Genomic DNA, 23169 nt, shown 5'->3' with positions numbered 1-23169 from the left:
CAAGTCATTTTTATAGCTTATTTCCATACATATCAACCAAATTAGAAAAGAGACAATTTACTGATATTCAGTCTAAGGACAGATATTAGAGTACAAATTCCCACTAATTACCAAACTGCTATTCAGAATCACTCTGCAGAGGTGCCTTTATATTATGTCAGCTCTAGAGCCCTCCTTATATGGAAGCAGTAGTTGTCTCCATGCAGTTTAAACAACCTAATAAATGGAAATCATGAGGGTGGCTAACCATCACTGACTTTCTCCTACACATTTTAGCAAATAAGAAACAGATTTAATTCCTTTTTCCTCTTAACAATTCTACAATTTAACCATTTTATCCTCGTTTCACAGCTCAAGTCTGTCACTGTTTTCCAAAGCTTACCACCACTTCAACTGATGGCAGCGGGATTTATACCCAGGCTATTGGGTATATACCTGCTTACCCCACTCACATCACGCAGCCCTGCTCTAAGTAGCATCTCAGCACTGACAAAGACTATTTTTTAGACTCTATTGTGAGTCAGAGAATTCTAATTTCTACAAAACACTTTATTTACAATAATGTGGCAACATATTTTAAAGGTAGTTTACAGAATTAAAAAAATGACAATTACAAAATTCTACATTTGTATTGGGTTGGCCAAAACGTTTGCTCGGGTTTTTCTGTAAGATGATATGGAAAAACCTGAATGAACTTTTTGGCCAACCCAACATTAATATATGAAATAGATTGTTTGATCCTCACAATTTTGTGAGGTAGTGGGGAAGTTGATTTCTCATATTTTCTCACAAACTCAGAGCCTGAGAGATAAAGTTAACCAATTTAGGAAAAAGAAATACAGGACATCCAGTTAAAGTTGAATTTTCATTAAAAAACCACACATTTGAATGTAAATATTTCCCAAGAATCGCATACTTACACTAAAAGGTTCTTCTCTATCTGAAACTGAATTTTAATTGGGCATCCGTTATTATTATTATTTTTTTTGGGGTACGCGAGCCTCTCACTGTTGTGGCCTCTCCCACTGCGGAGCACAGGCCCCGGACGCGCAGGCCCAGCGGCCATGGCTCACGGGCCCAGCCGCTCCACGGCACGTGGGATCCTCCCAGACCGGGGCACGAACCCGCGTCCCCCACATCAGCAGGCAGACTCTCAACCACTGCGCCACCAGGGAAGCCCAGGCATCCTTTATTTTATCTAGCCACCCTACAGAGAGGTGACTTAACCATGGTCATCACCTAAAACCTACATCTTCTGACCAACTCCACTGTGTGGAGGTACTGCTAGGTATTATTGCTTAGTCATCTGTCTAGAACTCCTTCCACATTTCTATTTCAGCTTCTGCTCCCTTGTCAATTGATTGCGACCTCAATTATGTTTTTTAATTTCTCACATGAAGAGAAATCTGGATTTAGGCAAAATTATTCTAGTTGATACTCACTCTTGTAAAAATGCCTACTGTTTTGCATTTTCCAAAGTGCTTTTCCTTCTATTATCATTGATCACAACAACCCTCAGAGGATAAACTGAGGCCTTGGTGTTCCTATTTTTCAGATTTGATGACTAAAGCTCAGAAAGTTTAGGAGACTCACCCAGTTCCTCACAGCTAGTAGGGAGCTTCTAGCCTGAGGCCCAAATCTTGTTATTTGAAAATCCAATTAAGTAACATTTATGCTATTTCCACTCACAATTAAGATAATTAACAATATTTAAAGGCTATTTTGATATTTGCTTTAACAGACAGTAATCAGTGATGAGCTGTTCTACGTTAATTTGGCTGGTATCAAAATGGCAAGGTTAAAATCAGAGAGGAAAGTATGGCTTACCGAGAAATTTTTTAAAAATCACTTCACTGTAAAAAGTCTTTAAACCTGAAAGAAGCGTGAAATGTGCTGAAAACACATCTTAGCATAAAAAGAAATATAGTGGTCTACCTTTAATTATAATATTGTCTTAGTGTCTTTGCTAAAGAGATTTGGTTCTATTACAGCATTATTACCATAAAGAGCACTCATTCAGCTTTAAAAAAGAGGAAATCTGCCACATGTGACAACATGAATGAGCCTGGAGGATATTACGCTAAATAAAATAAGCAGACACAGAAGGACAAGTACTACATGATATCACTTATATGATGAATCTAAAATAGTCAAACTTATAGAAGCAGAGTAGAATGGTGGTTGCCAGGGGCTGGGGAAAGTGGGAAATAGGGAGGTATCGGTCAAAGGGTACAAAGCTTCAGTTATAAAAAATGAATAAGCCCTAGAGATCTTCTGTATAGCATAGAGCCTGTAAGCAACAATACTGTATTGTGCACTTAAAATTTTGCTAAAAGGGTATGTCGGGCTGCAACCCGCAGGCCTGCAAGCCCTGTACTCTCTCAGCTTCAAGAAGAAAGAGCCTAGAGTCAGTGACAGAGACGTCAATGGTTTAATGGATGGGGGAGCTTATGTGTCTGAAACAAGGTCCTGGAGTGACACCCCATCGTGTACAGCTGCTGGCGGGCAGAACATGGCAGCAGGCTTTGATAGGAGTGGAGGTGGGGAGGGGAGGCGGGGAGGGGAGGTTCCCAGTTACAAGGAGAACTGACACTGATGTCTAGTTGGCTCATCGGTTACCAGGGAAACCAGCAGAGAAGCATGCCCCTCACTGTCCCTTTGGTAATCTATCAGGTGGCGATGTTCTGATCTAAAGCTTAGAATAATCATAAGTTGGGGCTGGTGGCAAGTAAGTAGGCATTTACTGATTAGGCTGTGTTATTAAGAGGGAAGGTCAGTCAGGTGAGTAGGGTGTAGGTGAAGCAGGGACTAGTTGAGCAGGGGATGGATGGAGAGCAAGAGAACAGCCATCCTGGCTGCTCATCTCCCTGCACAGGGTAGGTCTTATGTTAAGTGTTCTTATCACAAAACATATAATAATAAATAAGAGGGTGGGAGGAAACTTATACAGATGGAAGATAGGCTTTATGGCATTGATTGTGGTGGTGGTATCACCAATGTACTACTTATCTCCAAACTCATCAAGTTGTATACATTAACTACGTACAGCTTTTTGTATGTCAAAAAATAATTTAAAAATAAAATAAAAAGAGCAACTCAGCAACAGACTCACTAAAACTGAAATTTCATTGAGTGTTGTGTTTCATAGCAGTCAAGAGAGCCATTACAGGGGCTCGGAGATCATTTGGTGAGTCAGCTTGTCTGTCAAACACTTGCTGAAAAACAAGACATTACAGAAGAGCCCAGCGCTGCTTCCACAGCTAATGTCCTGGGGGGACCACATGGATTCAGCTAAATCAAACCTTTAAAGATCTTTCCCAAGGTAAAAATGGACAAATGTCAACATATTAGGAAATATATGATTAGGGTTTAAAAAAATTAAAGCCATAATCCCTCAATTAGCATTTAAAAGAAAAAACATAAAAGATGATTTATTGGTATGTTTACAAATTGCTATTTGTAAAAAGAGCCATCTTTGAAAAGTGTGCAAAATATGATCTATCTTTCCTTCCGCCTCTTGACCCCAATGTTCTCTCTCCCCTTTCTTATACAATCTTCCCTCCCACTCCCATTCCTATTTTTCTCTCATAATCCTTATGTGTCTTTCTTTTATTCATGGCATCATCAATTTCCCTCTAGTACTGGGCTCTTCGTTTCTCCTCATTATCCTAATTTTCTCTTACTTATTTTTTCTCCTTCCTTCAACTGCATATATATGGAATTTTGTATTGAGGTAATATATTTTAAAAGACTTAAAAGCTACATAATGCAATAAGTTATTGATAAATATAAATAATTATATTCATGTATTATTGTTATTACTTGTGTTTTTTTTTTAATTGTACTTATAAATGTCTTATAAGACCTTCTATAGGGACTTCCCTGGTGGTGCAGTGGTTAAGAATCTGCCTGCCAGTGCAGGGAACAGAGGTTTGAGCCTTGGTCCAGGAAGATCCCACGTGCCGTGGAGCAACTAAGCCCATGTGCCGCAAATACTGAGCCTGTGCTCTAGAGCCCGCAAGCCACAACTACTGAGCCCGTGTGCTGCAACAACTAAAGCCAAGTGCGTAGAGCCCATGCTCCGCAACAAGAGAAGCCACTACAATGAGAAGCCCGCTCGCCGCAACTAGAGAAAGCCCGCGCACAGCAACAAAGACCCAACACAGCCAAAAATAAAAATAAATTTTAAAAATAAAATAAAATAAATATTTAAAAGACCTGCTATAACTTTAAAGTTTATTATATTAGGTTTACTATGTACATGAGTAATAATACTTTTTTTCTTTATATTACATACGAATATTTTCAAATTCCTGCTACATGGTATTTAACATGTTAATAACAAGAGTATTTTAGAAGTGTTGTATTGTACTGAACAATATTTCTGTAAGTAGCAAATTCCATTATTATGATAACCTACGTGGTAATATTTTCTCAACATCAGATATTAACATTAATATTTTTCTAACTCATGATTTTTTCCACATTGAAATACAGAGTAGGCCTTTCGTATTCCATTGGATTTCTGCAGAAAAATAACTGTCAATGATCTTACCATCTGGCACTTGTTGCAAGAAGTTATATATCGTTACCTAATTTGAGTGCTATTTAGTCTGATAATGCCCACATACTTTTATTCACTGCTATTGCCATACAAAGATAGACATTATCTAATTTCTATTTCACCCCCTTTTCACTCTTGTGACCTTTATTGTTAATAACTATTTTTTAAATGTTTAGAAAACTCAAGTCTAAAAAAAAAATTCTCATATATATTGTAGCTGTTTAAAGCCAAATTACCTAGCATGTATCCCATAACTCAGGTCACGCTTTGAGAAAGTAAATGCATTTTTGCTTGTCATCTTGTTCTGAAAGGTGGAGAAGTTAAAAATACCAACAGACATTTCATTTAAAGTGTTTTCAATAGGTTCTTGGGATCTACTAGTGATTAATATTTCATTTTCATTATAAACTTACTTCTCCTTATCCTTTTTTTATAAGAATAAAGGACATTACGAAAGGGTTTATTCATGTTAATTTGTAAAATTGTAAAATATATTCATTTCATTTAACAAATTCACATTCACTGATTAAAGAAAAGCATCAGTACCTCTCACATAAAAGCAAAGACTTGAAATCTGGAAAGAAAAATTTTAATTAGTTTCTAAAACTTCTATTCAGTTCTCTAATGTGACTCATAGTCCATGCTATGCAGCTGGACCCTTAGAATTGTTTTAGTTTTCATGATAACCTCCTGTTCCCGGTCCACAGATGCCTGTCCACGGTCTCACTGCAGCCCACCTGATTCCATGGGCCAGCTGCTTCTCAGGTGTTTTGGTTTAAAATAATTTTGGTAGATACAGAGCCAAGGAAGCAGGAATACTCTTTCCCTTTAATAGTAGTGTGATAACCATATTTTACCAAGTAAGAGAAAGTAACAGAGTGTTCAAGAAGAACGAAGTCCGGTACTTACAGTTTTATTTGGTACCTCCTGATCACTAAGCACTTACCCGGATAATATCGTGCCAGGCCTGTGGCACTGCCAAACACCTGCCACAACAATGAAGGATCTTCCTCCCGATTTTTCTTGAAAACTTCATCTAAGGCGCTCGTCCAGTTGAGTTCATTTAACACAATTGTTGCTACCCCCCAAAAATAAGAAAAATCAATTAATTCAAATTTGGAATTAATAATTGAACCTGTCTTCTTTTACTTGCAAAATACTGTTACACATTTTCATTGCTTTACCTATAAAAGCGCTCTAATCTGGTGGTAATCAAAAGTTTAGACATGGAATCATTTCTTCAAACACATGTTTATATGATGGTGCGGGACCTGTTCTGTGCTTTGTAGATGTTTAGAAGCACCTCTGCCCTCTACCCGCTAGAGGTCAGTAACATCCCCCCAGGTGTGACGAGCAAAACTGTCTCTAGACATCGTCACAGAACCCCTAGGGGGCCAAATTACTTTCTGTTGAGAACCACTGTGATGCATAAAACAGGCAGTATCAGAACTCTGCTGCTGGGAGGTATCTCTTGCACTGAGGCAGTTCTGAAGATGCTTACAAGGCACCTCATGACACAGTGTGACCACGACTGCCCTCATTATTTTGGGGGGGGGTGGGGGGAGAAGGAAGGATTTATTACTTGCAGCAAGTAAGGAGAATACCAGGGATTTTCCCCAGAGCATTGTCTCCCCAAACAGCAAAACTGGGGAATTTTTAAGCTAAGGGTACATGCATCTTCACGAAGGGGCTTGGGTGGTATATGCATATTCATGAAGGGGCTTGAGCAGAGGAGAATTCAGCATAGCTCAGTATTGAGGATTCTCTGTGATACACTAACATAGTTTGGTCTGTTACCTGAATTAAAAAAAAAAAAAAAACCCCAAACAAACAGATGTTTGTTACTGAGCATACTTTATTAACTGTGCTTATGTAACAACCAAAAATGCGTACATGTTGATAAAGAAAAACTCATTCAGAGGCTTGACAATATCAGTGTTAGAACTAAGAAGTGGCTGATACCTTATCACTACCTTTATGAACAATAATTTTCTTTTTTCTGGTTAGTTCAACTAATAACTAGAGCACGGTGCTAATGAGGGACAGGTCATTGATTTTGATACCTACTTACAGCGACTGACTGATCTGGGATAGGTATCACAACCATATGCCAGTCATTATAATGAAAGAGAAACAATGATAATGTGGGATATAACATGGGCTAAAATAATATATAATTTATAATTATGGGCCTCCATGATCATAGCATCCTATGTCTAACGTATTAAAATTCTAATTGGCTTAAGATATTATTTTCCCTTTATGCAAAAAAGATGACATAAGATAATCTCATCTTTTTTAGAGGGGTCTTTATATGTAAAATATGCACCATGCCCACAAGCACATTAGCAGATTGGGACACTCTGCATTTGAGGATCTATGACTAAGCCTAAATAGTGGACGTGAGCTTGGGATAAGGACTGGAGATACTGCTTAACTCTTTCCATTCTTTTCTGTGACCACAGTAAGTAAAAGAAACAAATGTGATCACGGTTAGATCACACACAAGATTTTTTAAAGGGAAAAGGAAAAAGAGCTTCTATCAAGAAAGAGGCATAGCATATGTATTTATATTTTAAAGTTTATCATTTACCAAAAAATGAAAAGCAAGTATACTGTGAAATTATTCTGGGACCAACATCTTCATGCATTTCTCATTACTGAAAACTAATGAGATTTCCATCTTTATGGATGTGATTACCTTCAAAAAGATCAGTTGTGTGTGTGAATATTCATGAGCTGGGTCAGATCCACAGTGCATCTGAGATACTAGTGAATTCATATTCCAAAGCATGATCCAATGAACACTGAGTGGCCAGTTATGTGAAAATTTATATTCACATAGATAACCTGAACTGATACTCACTATTCATGAATATTTATGGTACTATACAAAACATCACAGAAAAAGAGGGGCATTCTACCTTTTTTTAAACATTCATGAATTTTAGAGTAATATTCTATTCAGCAAAATAATCATGTTTATTTATGTTCCAGATAGTTAGAATAGATTGGGGATTAATGAAGTCTATCTCTTCAATTTCCTTGGCTTTTTAATTCACATTAAGCAACAACTGATATCTAATTATTTTTAATAAAGTTTTACTTGTTTACAGGGCTGCTAATTTTTTTCTCGTTTTATTTGATAACAATTACTAAGTATTAGGCTCTGATATAGTGATTGTGAATTGTACTTTTATGTACTCAGGGGAAAAAGTCAAGCTCTGGAATGTTCTTACCATCATAGTGATACGTTTTAAAATTGTAGTTTATATATTTGAAAATTCTTTTTCAGATAAGACATTGCAGAATGTTTTTCTCAAAATTTGTTCATATGCAAATGAGCAAGGTGTATAAATATTTTCAGAATAGACACTTGAATGATTTACTCAGAATGAAAGAAATGGTATTGTATATGTATCATATGAGCAAGGTTTATAAACTTGATGACAGTGCGAAGCAAGGAGTGAGGGTACAGATACTTCCATTTGTCATTGTGTATTTATAGAGACGCTTGAGTGCAATCATTATTCTAATAGCCGCAATTTTTATTGGAATGTCCAGAGCAAGAAATCAAAATTCAAAGGATCTGCCACGCAAGTACAAAATTAGTGTCATCTCTTTAGAGGAGAGTTTGGCTGTAGTTGTCTATCAAAATTCTCTGTCTTTAGTCCAACAATTCTACTTCAAGGGATTTATACTATGTATAAAAACATAGTAAAACACCAAAACTGGAAGGTAAAATAAATTGCTGCAGTAGGAAATTCTTTTTCTTAAATTATATTGAAAGCAGCTAAAAATGTAAAAGAAAACATGTAAAACATCAAAGCAAATAAACAAGTATGAATACCATTTTAGATCGTTCTTGGTGATTTGGCTATACTTTTCGGATCCACATTATGAACTACATTTGGCTAATAAATATATATTACGTATCCTATAATAAGCAGATTTTTATCTTCTTAACCTTCTAAAAATTAAATACCTAATCCAGGATTACTAAGGTGCCCAACATTTCCCCATTTCTACTTTATTAGCATAACTCAGGAAAAACAATAATGATATAACTGGGTCATTTGCAGATCGTGGCATAATAAAACTAATGCAGAATACTGCCCATGCTAAAACTTTTAAAATGCAATTATTTTTCTGTAAGGCACAGTCTTTATATAAATGTCTAGAGCAAGAAATAAAAATTCAAAGGATTTTATTTAATTGCAGAAACACTGGTATAAACTAGTAGCCGAATAATATTTCTTAAAATAATTCCAGAATAAGTGATCTTTTTAAAAGGACTTGAAATAGTTCTTGGCCACAAATAAAACTTTACCTCTTATTTGGACAGATATACTCAAGAATATGGGTAATAGTTCTGACTGGTTTTCCATAAATCGTTAGGCAGTATTTAAAATTACATCGTGTTTAAGTTTCTCAATTATATACTGGATACGTATTGCATTATTTAATATACTGTATACTATACTCATCCATGTCCTCCTTCTCTATCTCCTAAAATAGTAATGTTCTACATTCACACATTCAAACTTCTAATGTCTTGCTTGAATGGAGTACATGAGTGTACACAGAAATTCATGAGTGGCTTCTACTTTTTTCGCTGTGTATGACAAACTGGTCAATCGTGATCTAGCCTTGAACCTACTGCCAATTACTAATGAACTTAGCTAAGTGTCTTATGGCTTCTTTCAGAGTAAAATTAGTCCTCATCTTCTGTCAACTTTTAAGAAATGAAGATTTTTATCTTTGTTTGAAAATTAGAGTTTGTGAAAATAAGTCTTTCATAGATATCCAAGGCTAAGCTTATTAAAAGCAGTGAATGCTGGGAAAGCAAACCTTGACTTTGGGGCCTCTATTCTGAATGGTATAACAGCATTTCACTGATAATTGATTCAGAACACCAAGCATACGTCTCTATTCTTCTACTTAGTTTTCAGAAACAGGGCCTTGATGTTCAGCAGTTCTCTGTTTTGGAGGATTCTTTTGTTCAATCTGGCTTCTCAAGGGAAGAAAGAAAAATCTAATTTGTAACAGCACAAAAGAAGCACCTTACATTTGCTGCTAATTCTTCTAAAATACGTGACATATCTGTATCTCATTTATGACATGAATACAGAATTGCTGACAAGTTAGGAATCCAATTTTCTCCTATAAATTTCAGCCATGAAGGGTTGCACTATTGCTCCCTTTTAAGTTTGAGTACATTTTGTTGACTTATTCAGGGTTCTGGGCCTCACCATGCATTGAAGGCACTATATAACTATTTGAAAAACCTTAAGGTTATTTATAACGTCAGCTACGGCTTTGAAATGAAGTGGAAATACGCTAGAAAAAAGAAGAGAAACATATTTTTTATGATTCACTTAAAATATGAAATAACTTTGACAAATCTGCATCAAAAAATACATTTTACAAAACATAAAGTAGCTTTGACAGGCCTTTGATAAGCTCTGTAAATCTTAAAGCTATTTAAAGGGACTGGATACTAAAAATTATTTTGAATAGTAAATATGATACAATAATTAAAACAAGAGAATTGTCCAAAATGTTTACTACGCTATTTCCATTTAATAATACCATTCCATCATCATAGCCTTTCATTAAGATAAAACTAGCTAAACTATTGCCACTAATAACAAATGAAGTCAGGAATTTTTTAAGAACTTACTGTGTGCCAGCAGGTGTGTTAACCATTTTGTATGCATTATCTCACTTAACTAAATATGACACTTTGAGTGAGATACTCATATTATCTTTTTTTAGATGACAAAAACAAAACCTATTTTTAGATGATAAAAATAAAAGGGCATGTAATTTGTCAAAAATCATACAGTAAGAGCTGTAGAGAGAGCACCCAAATAAGTCAGATTCCAAGATTCTTACTGTTTTATAAGCTATTTATTATTTCTAAGCTTTCATTATATGTGTAGCTCTGATTTAGAATTTTAAATCTGAAAAAAGTAAAAATCACCTATGCCTTTGTAACAGTGTTTCTCAACTGAGAGAGATATTCCTTCCCAGGGGAAATTCAGCAACGTCTAGAGGCACTTTTGATTATCAAGACTGGTGGGAGCCTACTGGCCTGTGGCAGGCAGAGGCCCGAGATGCTCTAAATATCCTACAGTGAACAGGACAATCTCCACAACAAAGAATCACCCAGTTCAAAATGTCAATAGTGCCCAGGTTTACAAACTTTGCTCAAGTACAACTATAAACACAAGACAATTAATCTGCTTTGTAAAAAGCAATATTCCCAACGAATACTGTCAACAAAAAGCCACAACACAACTTCAAACTGAAAGTTGATACATTTTAAAAATATTACTGTTTCATATTAAATTATGTCAATATTTCAGGCTACATTTTGACACCCTTTGGGTGGAGCAAATTTTCATTTTAGTCCCCAAAATTCTAACACGTTATTCTCATACCTGAGCAAGTAAGTAGGATTTCAAAGCTACTTTTTAGTGCCATTAAATGTCATCCCTCCCCACCTCCTGGCTTTTGGACATTCATAGAATATTAGAGTTTTGCTTTTTCTTTAAAGATTCAACACTGTGCGATTCTAAACTAAATTTTATCTTTAGAGCAAATGTTCATTTTATCCCATAGTATATAAGGTAGTCATTAAAGGAGTTGCATTTAGCCGGTGAGCTGAGCCAGATGCCACTAACTTTATTCATCAACCTTAATCTCGAAAAAGGAAAACGTTAATAAGAACAAACCCACTGATCCAATTAAGCGCACAGACAAAAAGAAGCCACTTCAAGGACTAGACAGTGTGCATAAATATTAAAATGAACGAATCTTTTCAGCGGATTTGGCTAAAGGAATCTCACCTAATCCCAGTGTAAATGAAAGATTAATAAAGTACAGGGAGATGGGAAGACCAAATCTAATCTCTCTAATCATGACTTTGGCACCAGCATCCACCTCCCATTGAGGACGGGAGAACAGAATGCTCCAGGGCACATGTGGGCCCTGATGAGGAGATAAGCCTTATTCCTACCATTAATTAGGTACAAATATTAAAAGGCCGTTGTCCTTGTCAATTCTCTGAGGCCCGTATTACTGAGATATTTGGTCTCACTCCCTATGTCTTTAGTTTCCCAGCACATAAAAGGAGCTCAGGAGAAACCACTTTATTACTACAGAAAATAAGAATAATGCAAGGGGAATAGGAGACACTAGGACCCAATGTCATATTTATTAATTGAAGGATGCCTTACATAGAAAAACCGTTTCTTTTTACATCTTGGCATATTATTTAGTCAGTTATTTTCTTCTACTTGAACAATAACACATTTCTCTTATATACAGCAATTAGAGTATAATACTGTATAATTTGTAAATATAAGGCTGAACTTTACAGTGATTACCTGAGGAAGACAATACAATTTTTTTCCACTGATACGGCTTCACAATGTCATTTTCATCATAAGTGTGACTATTTGTAATTAAGTTGTTAAAAGAAAAATTGTTAAAAATCTGTTTCTATATATTAGAGCAATACTTCAGTAAACACAGAGCCTACTAAATTCTGAACAAATAGCCAAAAGTGCTCTAAACATTTTTTAAATTTAAACTTTAAAAAGGGAAATAAAATGCATGAGTTTAAAAAAGAAATCAGAAACTATGAGAACATAGAAATGAAGTTGGAAGCCATATAAGAATAAATATGTAATTAAGCCCAAATATAAAGGACTCCAAACTGAGGTTTGTTTGTTTTTTAAAATGCCTAATTATCATGCTGGTGATTCTTTTTCCTTTAAATAATTGGCATTTAAGAATTCAGTATATGCATATATGTAGTATAAGCAAAGACTATTCTTACTTATTGCCCTCCCACTGAAAGTCTGTGTGTCTTTGTGCCAGAAGTATCCATTTCACCTTGGGAAAGCATTTTATTTTCTCTAAACCTCATTTTCCTCACCTGCACAATGGGGATAATAATAGCGTCTGCCTCACAGGTCTGTGCTGAGGACTACAGGTACTTAGAACATCTTCTGTCACTTAGTAACTGCACAATAAATGCTACCTGCCCTCATCATTACCATTATTTTCTTATTTACCTCTTAATACTGAGCATTTACTATATATATATATATATATATATATATATATATATATTTTTTTTTTTTTTTTTTTTTTTTTTTTTTTTGCGGTACGTGGGCCTCTCACTGTTGTGGCCTCTCCCGTTGCGGAGCACAGGCTCCGACGCACAGGCTCAGCAGCCACAGCTCACGGGCCTAGCCGCTCCGCGGCATGTGGGATCTTCCCAGACCGGGGCACAAACCCGTGTCCCCTGCATTGGCAGGCGGACTCTCAACCACTGCGCCACCAGGAAAGCCTTAAAATATACTTTTTTAAACATCTTAATGGAGCCGTTCTGATTGCACTGCTAAAATGCTAGGATGAGTGATGTAAATCTAGCAGCCTCTCTTTTCCTCAAGGGACCTTTCCTCTTACCTCAGTCCTAAGTTAATGTCCAACAACACTACTTAATTTTCTTATTATATATCGCATGAATAAAATAGCATGTTAACCTTTCCAAACCATTTATTGATACACTGTTTCAAGAGAAGACAAAAATGAAAAAACAAATTTCTCTGATAGCATTTAATATACTATATAATTTCAGTAGAGATAATTTTTACTATAGAATATTCTCAGCACTCCTGAAATCAAACCACGCTGGTGATTGTGGCCCTGAAAACAGCATAGACACACTAAAATTCTGGCAGAAGATGTTAAATTATATAAGACCTAATACACATACCAGACACAACACAGGCACATGTACGCACACACACAGAATGGTGTACACACAGTTCTGTTAAAGCAGAGAGGAAACTCTGGCCGAGAATTACAGACCAAATTAGATACGGGAAATCTCTTGCCTTTGCTCTGAGACTGCCTAACTGCATAGGGAATTTAGTGTCTACATACAAATCTGGACTGCTGAATTCATACAGAAGGATCAAAAAGTATTGGAGCTGACTAATGAGATACGGCTGCAGGATAACAAGTCTCCTGGGGGCAAGGGTGATACTGGCAGTGAGGCACACACTGCTTAGTACTTAAGGGTTTGTGTCAACTAGTTTTAGAACAAAGAGTTGCCTGGTGATTTTAAGATGGAAAGATCAGATGCACTGAAACACAGTACATAGCAGATAGCTATAATCAAGAAGAACAATCGCTTGGTTTAAACACCATGCACTGCTTCAGAGTGAAACTAAACACAAAATAAATCTAAGAAATTGAACTACAGGTTGTTACAGAGTCATGTTCCATAAAGGTATGGATGAAATCTAACACCATATCTAAGACAACATGAGGTTAGTATCCTTACATCTCTACTTACACATGAATAAAGAATTGTCATATGCCTAAAAGCATACATGCATGCAGAGCACTCATAACTTATTATTTTTACAGATATATACCTACATATAAAAAGAAAAAACAAATACATCAACTATTTCAGTTTTCAGGATGCTTACAACATAGTGACCATGATTTGTTCAGGTTTTAATGTATTTATTACAGTTATTGACATGTTAAATTTATATTTAACAGTCCTAGCTACTGCCCAGTTCAACAAATACCTTAATAAAGAAATAATTCTTTTTCTATTCTAATTAATCATATATTTTTAATTTTCATTCATAGCTTAATATCCCATAAAAGTTTAAATGCATCACTCAAATTGTTTGAAGAAGCTCAAGTTATTCTGACATAGCTTTAAAATATTATAAAGGATTCAATACCTGGTCAAAACAAATACTCTGCATACAAGCTTTTAAAAATGGCTTAAAGGTTTTTGATCTGATGAAATATCATAAGAGATGGTAAGTGACCAGGTCATGTTGGTTCTAGCTCTGTGTCTATCTTCTCTCACTCCAAGGCCAAACTCACTTAGGTCTCTCACAACAACCTTTAAATAGTCTCCTTCCAATTTCAGCTCACTTTCAGCCATTCTTCCCACTACTGCCACAGAATTCTACTTGGCAAATGCCCTCCCTAATGAAAAGTCTTCAGTTAGTCTCCATAAAAGTTGGTCTTTTATGATTGCTTCTACCCCATCTTCCAACCTCCTCTCCCACTGCTCTCCTTATCAACAGAATGGCTGTAGGATCTAGTGTGATATTTCAAGGACAGAATCTCACACAGTTTTCCTGCCACACCAAAATATCCAAACAGAAACATATGGCATAAAAGGAATACTGTGACATTAAAAGTGGTTTGGGTCTTTTTACTGTAATAGATGGAATTTTAGAGAGGGGAAGATCTATTTCCAGCACTGTATTCTATCATTCAAAGCACATTAGTAACCCTTGACTAGGCTCTTGGAGTTAAACTCATATAAATTGTGATAAAAAAATTGTGATCATTCTTCTCAAATTGCTCTAAATCTAATAGAGAAAGAGAGAGAAATCAAAGAATCTTACATCCAATTTTGCTTGTGTATCATAGGCCCTATTAACAACATTACTGCTTATCAGAAGCTAAGTAAATGTTCTGAGGGTCAGGGGAAGGAGTGGTGGTCAAAAAACACTTCCTGGAGGAGGTGGTACAGACAGGTTTTTTTTTTTTTGCGGTACGCAGGCCTCTCACTGTTGTGGCCTCTCCCATTGCGGAGCACAGGCTCCGGACGCGCAGGCTCAGCGGCCGTGGCTCACGGGCCCAGCCGCTCCACGGCATGTGGGATCCTCCCGGACCGGGGCACGAACCCGTGTCCCCTGCGTCGGCAGGCGGACTCTCAACCACTGCGCCACCAGGGAAGCCCCAGACAGTTTTAAAGAAGAGTGGAGAAGTGATAGGAGAGCTGGATGACTAATTCAGTGAATGCCCTGTGCAGAACAAAGAGGCAAAGAAAAAAAAAAAAGGCACAAGGCATTTTAGGAGCTCGACGTTCTTCAAAATGGTTGAATGAAAGAGGAATATGGAATAAGGCAGCCAAGATAAGATTAGAGACACACTATTATGATGATCCAGCAGTACTAAACACAAAATAATTTTATTCTGAGAATTACAGAAAGCCATATAAGCTAAAGTATGAAATAATCATATTTGCTCTTGAGTCTTCACTCAGAAGCCAGCATGGAAAAATACTGAAAGTAGATTGGAAACAAGCCAGATGTGAATGGGGAAGACAAGACAGAAAACAAGTACGGTCAGGCTGGCGAGGAATGACAATGGTCTGAACTAAGAAAGCAGTGCTGGACGTGGGGAGTGGAAAGAGATTAAAAAGATGTTGGGGAGAAATAATCTACAGACCACAGTGACAGATGGTGGGAAGGGGAAAAGAGGACCCCTCGTTTTCTGGCTTGGGCCTGGATGATACTATTAACAAAGATATGAACATTGGAGGAGGGACATATTTGAAGATATCAGTGTCATAATGAGTGGTGCCTGTGCCATTTAATCCATTGAAAGGGCTTATCCAAAAGGTAATTAGAGAAATGAATCTGCAGCTTAGCCATGAATCCATATGGACGAATCGGATTTGGAAGTCATTGTTTCAGTGACAGTTGAAACTAACTGTTTGAAGGATGTTCACGGTATTGACATTAATAAGCTCCACAGATCCTTAAGTACTGTAGTGGCTTTACTTCTCTGAGAAACACTGCCAAAAGGAAATAATGTGGACCTAACTCTCATAAACAAGAACACCTTTTCCTATGAGAAGTAATCAGCATAGCATGCTTTAATGTGTACCTACTGTTTTCATTTAACAAAAACAGCAAAATGTGCCTTTCGAATATAATTTTCACAACTGCATTAAAATAAATGCACTGAATACAAATTCAGTTTATCTATGCCTGACTCACAGTCCATCAAGAAGAGATAATATGAAAAGATATTGGAACCAATAAAAACCCATTATCTTCTAATGCATTGTTTTGAATTTTGCCTTTTTAAAAGAGTTACTGACTTAAATCAAGTACCCAGGGATACAATGACTGAAACTCTTGCATGTAGAGCACTTTAACTAATGCTTGCTGTGTACTTGGAGAATAAGCAATTTCTCTTCTGCTCGGTTAGAATGATGAGGTAATCTATTGTGCCTTTACACTTACACAGAGCCCCACAAGACTGAAGCTCAACAATTACATGGTCTTGTAAGACCATAAAGTTCTACCACAGGAGTCGTATATGTATCAAAAAAAAACCACTTCAAATTGCCGACCATGCACTTCTTTCCATCATCGTGTGGCTCTCTTCTGCAATTCACTTGCACCTTTGACTTTCGGAAATGATTTAAACCTGCATCAGTAGCTCTAAAAGCACGAATGCCAACCACCCTCATTCATCAGAAGTACAAGAGTGACAAGATTTAATTACTTAGAAACATCTTAGGTATTTATTCCTAAAAACGAAACTTCAATTGGCCTTTCAATAAAATTTAATATCAGAAGGTAACATATAGATAAAGACTTTAAGTCTTCTATTTCATAAAACATCAATGTTAAGAGGTAATAAACTCAATTTAATTTTAAACACATAGTTACCATTCTCTAATATAAACATGGATGGTTTATTGAAATGAATTTTACCATTCCTTGCAACAAGTGTTTTCTTTGACATTAATCTTTTTCACGATTTTGAAACAAGCCTTTACTTTCTTGTCACTTTGCGTTCCGCATCAAACGCATAGAAGCCAGAATCTTTTACATTATTTGTGTTTCTCTGGCCTTCCAAATAAATTTGAAGTAAAGCCTTTTCTTTTTTTTTCTTAGTGAAATTCTTTTATATTTATTCTACTAAAGTATCAATCTCCCCATTTCTTGCCCTTTCATCTCCTATTCCTAAATGTGACATCTGCAACATTTTTTGTTTAAAACCAAAAGCCTGTGCATTTTATTGCTTAACTATTTTTGTACTTTTTTTCCCCATTTTTAAAATTGCCTACCCTTAAACAAGGTAGCAATACCTTCTTAGACAAGAATGTAGGGATGTGTTTGTATGTGTGTGTGTGAATCACTATGGGCACCAGATCATATTATTCAATTCTCTATTTAAAATGATACATGTTATGGGAATATATGTATATGTATAGCTGATTCACTTTGTTATAAAGCAGAAACTAACACACCATTGTAAAGCAATTATACTCCAATAAAGATGTTTAAAAAAAATGATACATGTTTATGCTACACTTAACCAATAACATCCAATTAATTCTTTTAAAAGCATTTAGTTATAATAGCTCTTCTAGACACTGCAAAAACTTCACATAACTATTTTTTAGTGAGGACAAATAACTTTTTATGCTTTTGGGAAGTGCAAATATAATGAGATTAAGACTGACTTTTATGTTTCTTTGTAATATTCTGAGATTTCCCCTAGGTGCACATTTATTCCCTTGCTTCCAAAGGTATGCCTAGTGATCTTTTCTACTATTGGAACCTATCTTACTAATCATTTCCTAGAAAATTTTCTTTTTAAAAAACCATTAAAAAAATCTCATCTTATTGTCTAGAATTTAGCATCTTTTATTAAAATTAATAAATCTTTCATGGGTATTTATCAGTTTTTTGGAGCATAAAGATGTGCTCATTAAAATGAAAACTTCTCTGAAACCCATGAACATTGTTTATGCCCATTTCTAAACAACTCTCTTTTTTTCCTTGGGTCAGAATAAGTTGAAATTTATGCTATCAACATCAAAATACAGACTATGGAAGTATATTTTTATCTGAAATTTGATTCAATAAACAGCTTACTGGAAAGAGTTCTATATTTGATTGATAGACATATATGAAATGTATGTATTTGTACATTTATGCAAAGTAAAATGGGGATTAAGTGGGGATTTGAAATGGTATTCTAAATATTTGAATTTTCAGAATACTTCACACAAAGGTGTTTTTTCTCAAATTACTGTTTTTATTTTGGATCAAGACTCATGCCCTTAACCTTTTTACACTTTTTCTTGGAAATGCTTTATTGTCATTTTCTAAGAAGAGCTCATGATTTTAATTTTTGACATGAAGACAACTTGTAATTATGATTTTTGATATGTATAAATCATAGTCAAGACCATGGGTTTGTGGATGAGTTTTTGAAGTAAAGCAGAATTAAACTATTTGGCACTATTTTACATTGAAATATAGACCTCACTACTTATACCAAACACACAAATGTAGATGCAGACACAATAAATGTGCAAATGTAATATTCCTTTATAAACTCCGAACATGGGGGATTCTTAAGTATATAACATTACATAAATAAAGTTGTAGTAACTATATGCTAACATAACTTTTGAAAATCAAAAAGGAGAAAACAACTATGCACGTGTACCACTGTATGTTACCAAAAGAATTTGAAGTTGGAAATTAAGAATGTCTTGGTCAGAACAGAATTCTTAACTTTCACTGTTAAGATCTCCCATGCCCTTACTACTAGAGAAGGTCTGAACTAAGTATGGCCAAAATCTAAGGGAGGCAGATCAGATGATGGGCCACACACAACTTCTAAATTATTTACCCAGAAATTCAACAAATGAGCACCAGTAAAATGCCTAATGAGAGACTGAACTCCTAAGACAAATGAAAATCTGTAAGTTCCAAAATAAAACTTCTAAATAAGGTACCTTATTGTTAAACTGAAAATCAGCAAGGTGTATAATATTCCTACTTGACTGCAAGCCTGTAGTTTTTTCAATTTTCATTAGAATTTTATGGTTCATCATTAGAATTAATGGAAAATATTTAAATTAAGGTGAGTATAGCAATGCCATAATTATAGTAATGCTATTATAATATTACTGTCCCCTGTAATGTAAAAATGTTGTATTTTATTGACCATATACAGTATATACATATATGTATATACTTTATAGCCTACTAACCCAGGTTAAATTCAAATCTCCTCATTTGAGTATGTACTCTAGCCTAGTCAATTTTATTTTCTCATAAAATTATAAGCAGTACAGTTGTATCAGTGGGAGGGTAGTTAACATTAAATATTGTGGATAATGGTTTACTTTTGAGTTTTATAAAACAAACTGATAAATTGGAGACAATATCATTTCAACATGTAAGATTTATGCATTTTTATAATACTTTGCTGACTTGGAAATGAGCAAAAATGTAGATTTTAAAGTGTCAGAGTCTAAAATCAATCTAACACCCAACCTCCTTGGCGAGTAAGCAGTGAGTTTTTGTTTTCCCTAAACTGTCATATTTTTAAAATCTGGATTAAAGAGAAAGAGAAAAAGAATGAAAGATTGAGAATAAGTGAATGGAAGTGATATTTATTTTGTAGCTCTAGATAAATCTGTTTGATAAAGGCTTTATGACTTGCCAAATATTAAGTCTTTACTTTCATTTTGGAGACAAAACTTTTAGATTGATATTTTCAGTTTTAAATATTTTGGGAAAAAATCCTGAGAAACAGAGAAAGCCATATTAGTCATTTTATAAACAGAACGATGATGTAAAGATAAGTAGATGAATAGCTGTATTTTAGGAAGAATTGTTAGGTAGAACTATTAGAATATTATTTGTTCTGTGAGTAAGGGTGTGTGTGTGTGTGTGTGTGTGTGTATTTATATGCATATTATATATATGCACATGCATATGATTTCAGTGGGTTAAACATCAAAGTAGTTTGTTTGCCTGTATCTTTCTTTCACTCATCCTACAAACCCACAGCTTATCAATGATGGAATCTAAGTGTGGAAGAGGGGGTAGTGTCTGTAGTATTTGCTCATTCAACCCAGGGATGTAGACTGATGGAGGTTCCTTCTATGTGGTTCTGCCCATCTGATCTTGGGGCAGGAAGAGAGTTCCAGAGAGTCTAATTCTGGCAATTTTAAATCTACCAGCTTGAAAGTCACAAATATCACTTCCACCATAACCCATTGGATAGCACTAGCCATGTCACCCTACCCTGTTGCAGGTGGGAAAAGATGTGTAATTCTCCTACGTGTCTAAAAGAGAGATTCAGATACAGTTGAGCAATGCAGTCTGTACTAATCCTTGTCATATAGCACACCACACTGAGGAAGGTGTATTGGTAGAATGATGGTTTTTAATTTCATTAAAAAAGAAAAACATTAAACTAGACAGCAATGGCTTCTCTTTTAATAATAATTTATGTAGAATAACACAAGAGGAACAACCTAATAAAAGACAGACAGTCAGGAATGCTTTGGAATGATCTGTAGAACAAGGTTCCATGGAGAAGACTGTTTGAATGGAGCAGAAGGCTGGTTTTGATCAAGAGCAGAGAAAAGGTTGGTCACATATTGAAATTCTTGAAAGGTAGAACGAATATTATGATTATGCTACTATGTGACACAGAGCCCTAATAACTAGTCTTTGTATCTAAGTCTCAATGTTTACTATAATTTATACTACATATAGTCTGCTACAATACTATAATAGACTAAAATACACGAGTTCCAATTACTCAACAGCCTTGTCTTTTATTTTTATATTCTGATTTTCTTATATTTGCTGTATAAATTAATGCTAGTTACACAATTAGATCATCATAATTTAGGCCTTTGTATACATATTTTCAGACATTTTGGAATACATAAAAATAGAGATCACTTCTAACCTCAGCCATCCTTTTTGAGTGAGATAGGAACAATATACTTAATGCCCTATGAGTAAAACGTACTTAATCCCAGATATGTATAGTAAATTCTACTCATTCATAAGAACTGGCTTTATGGTACCAAAAGAATGTTTTGCGTCTATTATTGTATGTGTAGTAAACTTAACTGAACTTGAAACCTTACGAACTCTAAAATATATTAATTTATTACACAAAAGGAGACTGTAAATTAGTAACTTGATCTTTAAAGTAAATATGCTTTCATATTCAAATTTTCAGATGCACAATCCATTCATTAAAATATTAAAATGTATCTCAAAACTAGCAACAAAAATTCATGTTCCCAAGCTACTTACTATGATACCATAATGACCCTGACCAAAGAGCTATGAAAAGAAACTAATCAATATCAAATATTTCTAACTTACTTAATTTGGATTAAAATAAATTTAATTCTATAATTCATTAATATTTATTGAAACAATTTTTCTTAACTCAGTGAATGAAAAGATGTATATATGTACGCAATTCCATATTAAGAACTTCAGCAGATGACAATATTTTCATTAGACTTAGAGAAAAATAATTTATACAAAAATAATACATTTTCTTCGGAAAATAAAACCTGCTGATATACTAAATAGATTTTAGTTTAACATTAATCTAGGAGTAGTCTATTTTACATGTTTTTAAAATTTTCCTAATAGTCCTTTGAGGCAAGTATGATATGTATTAGATTAGTCTTACAAATGGCAACTTTGTCATATTTTGCTAAAGGTCTGTTTATCTAAATATTCACTGACAGGGCTTCCCTAGTGGCGCAGTGGTTAAGAATCCGCCTGCCAATGCAGGGAACACAGGTTCGAGCCCTGGTCCGGGAAGATCTCACATGCTGCAGAGCGACTAAGACCATGTGTCACAACTACTGAGCCTGTGCTCTAGAGACCACGAGCCACAACTACTGAGCCTGCGCACCACAACTACTGAAGCCCATGTGCCTACAGCCCGTGCTCTGTAACAAGAGAAGCCACTGCAATGAGAAGCCTGCGTTCTGCGACGAAGAATAGCCCCCGCTCGCCACAACTAGAGAAAGCCCGCGTGCAGCAATGAAGACCCAACTCAGCCAAAACTATTAAAAAAAAACAAAAATTCACTTATGTATCACCAACTTTCCTTTTATAATTTTAAATTTTAATTCTTATCCCTCAATTTTTAATTTTTGGTACCATTCTCAAAGGCTATCCGATGTACTCCATATACTGTATAACTTCTTCCTTGACTTTTTCTACTTTGGAAAGTCTTTCAATAATGTACAAAAACAAAACACAGGATCCTTTTGAAAATAACAAATATTAGACAATAAATTGAATAAATTTGGACACCTGTGACAAGATTTTAACAACAGGACTTGGGTTAAAAAAAACAAGATGTGATGGAAGTGAAATACAAATAAACAAATATGATCACTGACTTTACTGAAACCAAAATAAATAAAAAGCATTCTGCATCAAAATGATTATACATGTAACACTTGTATGATCTTTTAAATTATAGACGGTTACCATTCAGTTACATCAATTACAGTTGTGGGGAGCTCCTTTCCCTGAAACATTTTTAGAAATCCTTATCTTGAATTATATTTTAAATCGATGACAAATATTTTGGTCTTTCATGAGTTATTTTATTTTTCAAATAGCTGTAACTCCTTTAGAATTAAGTGTGATGAAAAAGCCTAGCTGTTTTATTATTTATTTGTTCTATTTAAAAATACGGTAATTATTTAATTTTTTTCCTAGAACTGGAACACTGGTATTGAATGTAATAGGAATTGGAAGTGGTAATAGGAAGGTAATAGGAGTTGGTAATAGGACTACAAAAAGGAGTTGTAATGTCAAAATACCAAAAATAACTAAAATGTATATGCAAAATTTTTGAATAAAACTTGTTCACATTTAGAAGAAAAAACATTTTTATATTAAAAAGACATTTTTTAAAAAATTTGAGACTATAGA

The 23169-nt window shown here is 35.0% G+C and overlaps 1 protein-coding gene across 1 annotated transcript in view; it reads right to left on the bottom strand.

Annotated features, from left to right (window-relative positions):
* CACNA2D1 (calcium voltage-gated channel auxiliary subunit alpha2delta 1) overlaps positions 1–23169 on the bottom strand; it is a 514071-nt gene that overhangs the window by 142277 nt on the left and 348625 nt on the right. Inside the window, exon 7 of the mRNA XM_022554402.3 lies at positions 5511–5642. Within this exon, the coding sequence (XP_022410110.1) occupies positions 5511–5642 (132 nt within the window). The remainder of the gene's footprint in view (positions 1–5510; positions 5643–23169) is intronic.

Source organism: Delphinapterus leucas, chromosome 9, assembly GCF_059928025.1.
Source record: "Delphinapterus leucas isolate spDelLeu-1000000601 "Yukka" chromosome 9, BTC_Dleu_Yukka2, whole genome shotgun sequence".
Taxonomy (NCBI): Eukaryota; Metazoa; Chordata; class Mammalia; order Artiodactyla; family Monodontidae; genus Delphinapterus; species Delphinapterus leucas.
The sequence above is the reverse complement of the archived record's forward strand: the minus strand, read 5'-3'. Positions and strand labels throughout refer to the sequence as shown.